This window comes from Pseudoliparis swirei, chromosome 18 (assembly GCF_029220125.1).
Source record: "Pseudoliparis swirei isolate HS2019 ecotype Mariana Trench chromosome 18, NWPU_hadal_v1, whole genome shotgun sequence".
Lineage (NCBI taxonomy): Eukaryota > Metazoa > Chordata > Actinopteri > Perciformes > Liparidae > Pseudoliparis > Pseudoliparis swirei.
The window spans coordinates 2,518,607-2,528,784 of NC_079405.1; the positions used below are offsets into that span (position 1 = coordinate 2,518,607).

Here is a 10,178-nt window from a genome sequence, read left to right on the forward strand (position 1 = left end):
TTATTGCCATTATTATTCTACTATATCGACTGCATTGTTGGTAGTTTTTCATCATGACTATACTACTACTACTCATTGTATAAATAGTGTAAATGTGTTTTACTTTTTTTTAAATGTTTTTATTATATTATTCACAAATCATATATGTGAAAAATATATTTCGTAACACAACAATATAATATATTTAGACTGTGTGTTTGAGGGGTTTGTAGGTGTGCTGGGAGAAAAAGTACGTGGAAAATAATAATAAAATAAAATAATATAAACGTTAAAACTCAGATACCACAGTCGGCGGCCTCGTGGAGACAGTTGCCACGGAGACCGGGGCGCACGTCATCCCGTAGCGGTTGCCATGGTCCTCTCTGACGTCAAAGCCCTTCGCAAGATGCTCGGGAAACCCCCTGGCGTAGTCGCCCCGGTTACCGACGGGGGGAGGGGTGGGGCTTTAGAGGAAGCGGAAGTGTCAGAGCAGGCGGAAGTGGTACTGCCCTGAATACCCTGAGCAGCGAGCGGAGGACGGCTTCACAAAACTCCCATCGTTCAGAGAATAAAATCGGGATTCTTGTACGCTCAACATGTGAGTTCACCTGCATAATACTCGATTGTTGTCTTGTACACCTTCGCAGGGGGAGGACGCACCTTGGCGGGGGGCAGCGGCGGCCCCGTGTCCCTGCGGCGGAAGGTGTATATTGTGGTTTGGGGCTGGGTGCGAGGGATTTAGGCCGAGACTTGTGGCCGAAATAGCGAGAAATAACCGGTTAAAAATAAGCCCACCGGGCGAGAGGTCGGCTCGTGCGCTTGTGTTGTATAACGTGATTTTAGCTGGGTTTTTTTCTTCCATTTTTTTCTTCGGGAGGCCCGTGCCTCTCCGGTCGATACCACGCGTGGTGCGCGGCGGCCGTGTCGGGAGGGAGAAGCGCAGCGGCGCCCGGGTTTGGCCATTTTGACAGCTTAGCAGCAGCAACCGTCGTGACCGCAGCATTATAAATGTATTTATTTTAGCAGCCGTAGTGAAGTACAGCCGCTACACGACACGGTGGGATCATATGAGACTAGTGTTTAAGCTGCCGGAAAACACCCCCGACGTGTTGGGCCTCCTTTACCGCAAAAAACGGCGAAATTAATAACGATGCTTCTAGCTTTAGCCCCGTTGTGGCGTCGTGAGACACCTGGAGCTTAACACACACTCACACCCTCATTACCCGGAGAGTCCAACCCCCAAAAAATAATTACAATGCAAATTTAAAAAAAATGGCTTCTCCGCCGTCTATCTAACTTATCATCCGGGTACTCGGCGCTGTTCCTGATCGAACTGGGTCAAGCTGCCGTAATAACGGCCGAAGCTACCGGCTCGAAGCCAGGCAGCGGTCGAAGCTAACGGCTCGAAGCCAGGCAGCGGTCGAAGCTAACGGCTCGAAGCCAGCGGCTCGAAGCCAGGCAGCGGCTCGAAGCTAACGGCTCGAAGCTAACGGCTCGAAGCCAGCGGCTCGAAGCTAACGGCTCGAAGCTAACGGCTCGAAGCCAGCGGCTCGAAGCTAACGGCTCGAAGCCAGCGGCTCGAAGCCAGGCAGCGGCTCGAAGCTAACGGCTCGAAGCTAACGGCTCGAAGCCAGCGGCTCGAAGCTAACGGCTCGAAGCCAGCCAACGGTCGAAGCCAATGGCTCGCTTGGAGCCAGCGGCCGTGACGCGCTGTTAGCTCGCCGGCTAGCGGGGTAATCTATCGCTCCATCTTCTAAAAAATTCCGCAGGGTAATTGCGACAAGGAGGGCGTAGTTGACGGCAGACCGACTAACGGACACGACCCTGAACACACACGGGCTGGTTATCAAAACAGTTTATTCTGTTTTACTGTTTAAAGAAAAATGGTGTACCCACATTTTTCTTTTTTTCCTCCTCCCCCGCCTGTGAACCGTAGTCGGTGATTTTGTAGCACGACGAAGAGGCCCGACATTTGCTGCACATTTAACCGACGTGCGGGTTGATTTAAAGCTCCGTTTACCCGCATTTTGCGGACATATTAGCTCCGGACGCGGCGCCGCGGCCTGAACGCCACATGCAGCCGGAGGATTCACTTCCTTTCATCGGTGCAGAGGAAGAGAAAAAGAAGCGTCTCCATTTCTCAGGGAGCACACGTTTCCTGTTCGTGCTCATTTCATTACCTGGCAACGTCATTTATTTATTCTTAACCTCAGTGATTTAAAAAATCAGTGTCAATGAAATAAACATTTTTTTAAATAGGATTTTAGACATTTAACCCAGAGAATCGACCACAGGAGAAAACGCAACGTGTTTTCTTTTTTAATTAAAATGTAACTCTTGGCTCGTGTTTGTCAAGAGTGAAATCCAATTAAATCGTAGCCACACCTTTTTTCCATTTATTCATTATAAAGGATTTTTCATGACTGGTGTTTGATTATCAGATTATTTTTCAAACATGTAGTTACCTTTTCATATTAAAAGTTGAACTCGCCCAAACCTTTACTAAAATAATGACAAATTAGCAGTTGCTGCTGACGGATATGATCTTTCACCTGTTCAGGTGAATAACAAACTGTCACGTAGGGCTTCAACTGGTGATTAGTTCCATTACCGACTAATTTTCTTATTATTAGTGCGCTCTGTAATGCGTCGCTACGGTAACTGGCCTCCGATTTCCGAGAACCCGTCCGATTACAATGTTATTCATGCACATGAAGTGTTTTTAGTTTGCTGAAGTGACTCGGAGGAGAACTCTGTGATCCAAAGGTTGCAGAGTTTTCTGCCAATTTGACTATTTTAAGTTCAACATGACCCGAGGTGAGTTGATCTAAGCTCAGTTTATTTTTTAAATGTTTGTTGGACAAAAAATTAACCGCCCCTTTTTTTCTCCATATAAGTAATTTCAATTGGTCAAATCAAATAGTGTCTTGTTTCACATTCAGATTACGTGTGTTTTTTCTCATTTTTTTTTTCAATCCTTAAAACTGGTTTAAGATGTGCTGCTCAAACCGCTCCCGCCTTCCGATCAATGAACTGATCACGAAGGGATTCTGATTCATCGGCCAACACACAAGATTTGTACTCTGGGATGTTCAGGTTTCCTCCTGATCGGCGCCCGATGTGCATCTGAATGAATCCTATCCGATCATCCAACGCCACTCGATACCAGCAGATATTTGATTTCGTGAATCGGCACTGGAACGATTCCAAATGGTGCGCAGAAACACCAATAATCACGCCGCAGACCACAGGAAGAGCAGCAGAGGGATCAGACTTTGTGAATGACGCAGACTTTGTGTTTTGTTGTCCCCTCCATCTCTTCTGTCGGTCTGAGGTCCTCCGGATGAAACGCCAGAGGAGTCGAGCGCTGCTGCTCCAACCCGAGAGATTAGAGGAGTCGTACCACAGGGTGGGAATGTGTCTGATACCTGGCTTAATATAGGGGGAAGTTAATCCCAGGGAAGAACTTAATCATTGAAATGAATCGAGGGGAGAAGGAGAAAAAAAGACATCATTTCAATTGAATATATCAAATAAAGCCATCTGAATGTGGCGGTGAGGACTCGGCTGCCATATGGTGGCGTTGAGATAAACTTCAGGATGTTCATCTGATGTGTACGGCCAGTTTGATCACCAAAGCGTCTCCTGAGAGGAGACCGGTTCCTTTCTTTGTGATACTTGGCCCCAAATATCTTTTGGCATCCATGACGATCATAAAAAAGAAAGTAAATCGTAGCCGAGCCGACCAGAGACCCCGAGAGAAGACGGCGTGTGACTGGAGGTGACTTATAAGATGCAACTCGGCAGCTTCTTGGGGGGGGGGGTTAACTTGTCTATGCTGAGCGTCTGCAAGAGCTCGGCCCGGCGGCGTGGCGCCCGGCGGCGCTGCGGGGTGAAGATGGAGGCAACAAGACAACATTTTCTGCCGCAGTAGTTTTTTTATTGTTTTTTCATATGAGCCTCGGGGGAAATCAAGATTTTATTTATTTTTTTGGACGGAACTGTGAATTTGCGTTTTGAAAAGCGGACGAGGACGATGCCAGAGCGGCGTCCTCGGAGGAGTTGACTCTTATTTCGAATGTAGCTGGAGCCAAATCATCTGCTGCCATCGGTTAGTTCAGGTTGGACTTTAATGACCTCAAAGTACGGCATGACTTTCTGTTTCCTGCTGTCCGTCAGTCAGTCATGAGGTGAGTTCGTTACCGCGGCGAGGAAAACGACCTGTCAGACGAGAGTCTGAAGCCGTTTACTGATTCTGATTCATTACAATTCATATAAATTGATTGTAACAAAAAAATGTCCTTTAAAAAAAACTTCTGTTCATTGAAGTTTCTCACCTTTCATTTTTGCCCAATACCAACGTCTTCCTGAACGGACCTTGAACGCACCACGATGCCCCCTAGGAGCGTCGTGGTATTTATGAAGCTCATAGACTGTTTGCCCTCCGTAGGGACCCCCGTCCTCACCCCCCCTTCCACAGGGGGGGTCAGGTAAGCTCCGAGGACACCTGAACCTCACACGGTGGTGTTTGAATGTCCCTCTGGTGTCGGTGTGTGAACAGGGTCACCTCCCTGGGCGTTTGAACGTAGCGGCGAGGGGGGGGGGGCGACTAGAGTCACGCTGAGAGGGGGGAGACCCTCTGGGACGCCATCACTGGGGGGGGGGGCGTCAAAAGGGTTTTTGACATTCAGCGCGGCGAGGTCTCTGCTCTTCGTCAGGACGTCGTGTCGGTTTACTCCCCTCTTCTTCTTTTATATACTCCCGCTGCTCATTTACCCGACGAGGGCGCCGTGCGTGAAGCTTGTCTGGTCGGTGTTTGTGACGGAGCGTTTCATCTTCTGGTCCTTTTCCCTCGTAACGCATCTCCAGCATGCTCCCCCTCTCTCTCTCTCTCTCCCCCTCTCTCTCTCTCTCTCTCCCCTCTCTCTCTCTCTCTCTCTCCCTCTCTCTCTCTCTCTCCCCTCTCCTCTCTCTCTCTCCCCTCTCTCTCTCTCTCTGTCCAACTGTTTTATTTTTTGCCCCGTTCAGCAGGTGAATGGAGATCTTGGAGTCCTCACCCACTAACACCCCCCTCCCCCGTTCTTCTCTCCCCTGCAGCCTAAAACATGGATAAGAACGACCTGGTGCAGAAAGCCAAGCTGGCCGAGCAGGCCGAGCGCTACGACGACATGGCGGCCGCCATGAAGGCCGTGACGGAGCAGGGCCTGGAGCTCAGCAACGAGGAGCGCAACCTGCTCTCCGTCGCCTACAAGAACGTGGTACGCCCCCCGACACACCCCCGCCCCCCAATGAGCCAATGAGCCGACGCTCGCGGCGCTCCGGTCGATCGATGAGCGTCGTCTCTCGGGAGGAGAGCGGTCCTGAATGTTGGACGTGAATATTAATACGAGACGATCCTCAGAGCGGGGAAACCAACGAGAGACAAAGATCAAAGAGTAATACATGAGAACAAATTAAAGTATGACGTGTATAATTGGACGGCTCTGTTCCTCGTCGCAGATCCCTGGTAATTCTACAGGAATAAATACTAATGTCTCCCTAAAGAATAGAATTAAATCAGTTTTAAAATGAGTGTTTTTATGAGAATAACCTCCAGGTGAAAGCGTTAAGCTACCGGTGGTTCGTTGAGTTGAGTTTTTATGTGAAGCGACGCTAAGAAGCAAACTAACAAACGATGACAACAGGAAGCTGATCGTCTCATCGAGACTCATTTAGTTCTACTTGAGGAAGGAATGGTGCTTATTCTGGATTATATGAATAATACTAAACAGACGGTCGGGACGAGGCCGAGAGACTCAAAGAAAAAAGAAACTCTCCAGAACACGTCGTGATTCATAGCGTTCAGTGACGGTTAAAAAAAAAAGATATATGTTGATATTGTGGATTCTGGCTGCACTTTTTGTGCTTTTCATAAATATTTTGTGATTTATATAAAAGCAAAAATGACAGCGGTGCAGCTTCAGGTTTTCTGCCGTTTTGATCGTAGAGGTTTGATTAAAAAGAATAAAATATGTTCCGATGCTGTTTCAGGACTTATTAATGTTGTATAGAGAAGTTTAAATGACTAATTAATCTACGTCGGGTTGGTTTGTTACAAAACAAACGTCGCTGAAGATCATCTCGATCTACGGGACGTATTCTCTTATTTATTGCATATTATGAGGTTATCGTTCTGTTATGAGTAAAGTCAAATCTTAACACCAAATCTATCCAACACAGTGTTGTCACTCGTGTGTACGTGAGATGTCGTCCTGATTGTTGTTGTTGTCCCGCCAGGTGGGGGCGCGGCGCTCATCCTGGCGCGTCATCTCCAGCATCGAGCAGAAGACGGAGGGGAACGAGAAGAAGCAGCAGATGGCCAGAGAGTACCGCATGAAGATAGAGACGGAGCTGCAGGAGATCTGCCAGGACGTGCTGGTACGAGGGGGATGGAGGGATGAGGGATGGGGAGAGTAGAGAGGAGGTATAGAAGAGGAAGAAGTAGTGGAGAAAAAAAGAACGAAGACCAAGTTTACTAATTACTTCGCTGACGGCAGCCGGACGTCTTCAAGTTTATGTTTTACTTTTTACAATCAACACTGGAAATGATCAAAGGAAATGACAGCAGCACGATGATTTTATATATATATATATTATGTTTACGAAATGTACAATGAGGAAGACCTCGGAGATGATGATTAAAACTCTCTAAACAAAAGACCATCTGGATTCATGTGAAATCCAAAAGAGTGTGAGTGTGTCCCGCGGAGCCGCTAACACCGTTAGCCGGAAGTTTGATCTCAGGAACCCAAATCTAGATGTAGTTTGAAACGTAGTCGCTCTCCTTAAAGCTGCAGCGTTGATTTTAGGATTCGGCGTCATCCCGTGGTGGACGATTTCAATTTTATTATTTAGGAGGAGCGATTAGAGGTCACTGACTAGAGGTCACATCACATTATTTTTTCTCCCGACTAAGCACCCTAAAAATATGCTCAAGGTCAAACTGGAAGCCTCTGCAGTGAGGAGGGAGGGAGGGAAGATGGATAGATAATGATGGATTAAGCGTCTTTGAGTACTATGAAAAGCGCTATAGAAATTGTATGTATTATTATTATTAACATCGTGATCCATGTCCCTCCACAATATATACATAAATTAATTAATATATATATATTAATTAATACATATATATAAATTAATTCATTTATATATTAATTAATATATATTAATTAATATATATATATTAATTAATATATATATATATATTAATAGATTCCATAGGCTCAGTTTTTTAATACAATAGAAACTGATTCTTCTACTCGTCTTTTCTCTTGGGCGATCGCTCCGCCGGTTCGATTCCTGGCCTCCCGGTGACGCCGAGTGGGAGGAGCTTATGCTTTGTAGGCGTGGCCTAACGAACCGTCTGACGTGCGGATTCACAGTTCGGATTAATTCCGGTTTTAACGTGCGAAATAAAGTTTCCTGACGATCGTTATCGCCGATAATCAATGAAACATAAATTGACTATTTAGAAGTTTAATAGAATATGAGACGCTTTAATGTCTTCACCGTGATGCGTTCAGGCTCACGACGTTATATACTCCTTTCGGACGCTTTCCAGATTCTGAATCTGCCGACTGTTCCTCGTGTTGAAACGTTCTCGTGTTTCAGAACCTGCTCGACAAATTCCTCATCGCCAACGCCACCCAGGCGGAGAGCAAGGTGTTCTACCTCAAAATGAAAGGAGACTACTTCAGGTACCTGTCGGAGGTCGCCTCCGGGGACTCAAAGAAGGGTGAGTGCGGGGCACCTGGGTAATCTGAGCGATAAGTTATCGTTCTAAGTTTAAACGTGTACTTATTGTGTGTGTGCAGACACGGTGGGGAACTCTCAGCAGGCCTACCAGAAAGCCTTCGACATCAGCAAGAAGGACATGCAGCCCACGCACCCCATCCGGCTCGGCCTGGCGCTCAACTTCTCCGTCTTCTTCTACGAAATCCTCAACTCGCCCGAGCAGGCCTGCACCCTGGCCAAGCAGGTAGCCACAGTCGCCCCCTGGTGGTCAGGAGAGAGAATGCAGCTGTAGCGCGTGAAGCATAGACTTCTATGCAACCAGAGGCGTCGCCCCCTGGTGGCCAGCTTGCTGCCTCTAAGCCCCGCCTCCTTGTTTCTCCTCAGGCCTTCGACGAGGCGATCGCTGAGCTCGACACTCTGAACGAGGACTCGTACAAAGACAGCACGCTGATCATGCAGCTATTAAGGGACAACCTCACTGTGAGTACCAGACGCTCTGACTCCTCCCACTCCCCGGAGGTCACTGAAGCACCGCCATGTTGTTTCTCCACACTTAAATTAAGAGATGATAATAATTGATTGTTCTCTGTTCCTGCAGCTGTGGACATCAGAAAACCAGGGCGACGAGGGCGAGACTGGAGACGGGGACAACTAGAGCTTCACTGTTACCCATGACCCCGCCCTCCTCCTCCTCCTCCTCCTTTTGGTCTCTCTTCCTCTCTCATCCTCCTCTTCGTACACATAAAACAGCCCCTCCCCCTCTCTGTTCCACCTTCTTCAGGCCCCGCCCCCCTCTGTGTAACCAACAGCATGAATAGTACCTGACCTTCACACACAGATGATAAATAATAAAGAAATAAAAGAGGGGAGGGGGGTGAGAAAAGAGAAGCTACTCCATCACCCGACTCTTCCTCCTCCTCCTCCTCCTCTTCCTCCTGCTCCCTTTGATCATGGCACTCCAAGGCTCTCAGTCTCGTCTTCTAGCACGCAGGGAGGGGTTTTATCCAAAAATAAAAGAAGAATAAATGTCTTTTTAAAAGCCCACACACACTCCCCTGTTTTTTAATCCTCCATTCCGTCCCCGTCTCCTCTTTCCTAACTTCTCTCCTTGATGCCTCGATTGAGTTAACGCACCTATATAGTTGTCCACCATCTCTCTCCTCCTCTTCCTCGCTCTAGTGGGTTCACGCTTCGTTGTCCTCTTTTGGCTTTTCTTAGTGTGCCGGCGCCCGGCCGGTTTTATTCCACTTTAAAAACGAAACGACAACAAAAAGGTTATTAAACTGTCCGTTTATTTTCAACAAACACTGTGATGCTTAGTTCTTCCTCCACCTGTCACCTGTATGCAGAGGAGGAGGGGGGTCGTACAGAAGGTCCTCCAGGCTGCATTGTGACAAATAAATCACAAAGAAGGAGCCGGCGGTTTGAGAGCGACGTGAACGTCTGCTGCCCGAGTTTAAATGACCAAAACATGTTGATTTACTTTTATTACTCTGACGCCTCCTCATTTATCTGAAGAGAAGTCGATCTGAAGTCGAGTTAACTTTGACCTTCGTTTCACTGAAGCGTGATCGTTATATGGCAGTTTCCCATTTCTTTACACAGTCCTTTGCGTTGTTGAATACTGCAAGGGTTAGGTAGTCGAGGGCAGACAAGGCAGTGCTCCATTGTATGGTCTGCTTGGGCCAGTCTCGTAGCCCCATCTGACCAGAGCGTCTCTGGATCGTCCCGTTCTTGTTCTCAGGCGGTTGAGTGTTTTCCATTGAGCCCATGCTGCCTCTTGGCCAGGGGGAGGTTTTCAGTGGGGGGTATTCCCATGTCAGTTGGAGGTGGGTCATCCAGAGTTGTATTCTGGTTTCTTCCCGAGACTTTGTTAGGGGCTGGACCTGGCTGAGAAAACTTTATCTTGACTTTAGCCGTTGGGCCGGAGGGTGACATCCGTGGAGGAGATGGCGTTCACCGCTCGTAGCTTTTGTTTTCTCGACTCGGCTGGCAACTTCCCGTCTAATATCAGCAGCTGCAATGCCAGCGAGGAGGTGCAGGTTGCTTGTGTTGGTGGGTTTCAAGCAGCCAGTGATCAGACGGCAGGTGTTCAAGGCTGGGGCAAGTTTCTGGGCATGGGTTGACCTCTCCCAAGCAGGGCATGCATATTCTGCAGAGCAGTAGCACAGGGCCAGAGCAGTGGACTTTAATGTGTGTGCTGTGGCTCCCCATTTGGAGTTGGTCAGTTTCCGTAGAATGTTTTTCGGGAACCGACTTTGGATTTTGTGTTTTTGATGTGTTCTTTAAAGGTGAGAGTACGATCCAGGGTTACTCCAAGGTAGACCGGGTGGGTACAGTGCTCAAGTGGTGTTCAGTGGTCGGTTGGCTTCACAGTTCCTGAGATGGAAGGAGCAGACTTGGGTCTTTGTAGGGTTGGCATGTAG

At 47.9% G+C, this 10,178-nt stretch overlaps 1 protein-coding gene across 1 annotated transcript; it reads left to right on the forward strand.

Moving 5' to 3' along the window:
- Positions 1-467: 467 nt before the first annotated feature.
- Positions 468-8,794, forward strand: ywhaba (tyrosine 3-monooxygenase/tryptophan 5-monooxygenase activation protein, beta polypeptide a). The gene is made up of 7 exons (XM_056436430.1): positions 468-577; positions 5,077-5,237; positions 6,256-6,396; positions 7,630-7,753; positions 7,833-7,996; positions 8,137-8,232; positions 8,351-8,794. Exons 2-7 carry the CDS (start codon positions 5,085-5,087, stop codon positions 8,405-8,407), a joined length of 735 nt encoding a protein of 244 aa, XP_056292405.1. The 5' UTR covers positions 468-577; positions 5,077-5,084; the 3' UTR covers positions 8,408-8,794.
- Positions 8,795-10,178: the final 1,384 nt, after the last annotated feature.

Excerpts from the sequence above, each read along its gene's own strand:
- ywhaba (XM_056436430.1), top strand. The coding sequence starts at position 5,085 with ATGGATAAGAACGACCTGGTGCAGAAAGCCAAGCTGGCCGAGCAGGCC. Across the intron at positions 5,238-6,255 it reads CCGTCGCCTACAAGAACGTG|GTGGGGGCGCGGCGCTCATC; the intron begins GTACGCCCCCCG and ends TTGTCCCGCCAG. Across the intron at positions 7,754-7,832 it reads CTCCGGGGACTCAAAGAAGG|ACACGGTGGGGAACTCTCAG; the intron begins GTGAGTGCGGGG and ends GTGTGTGTGCAG.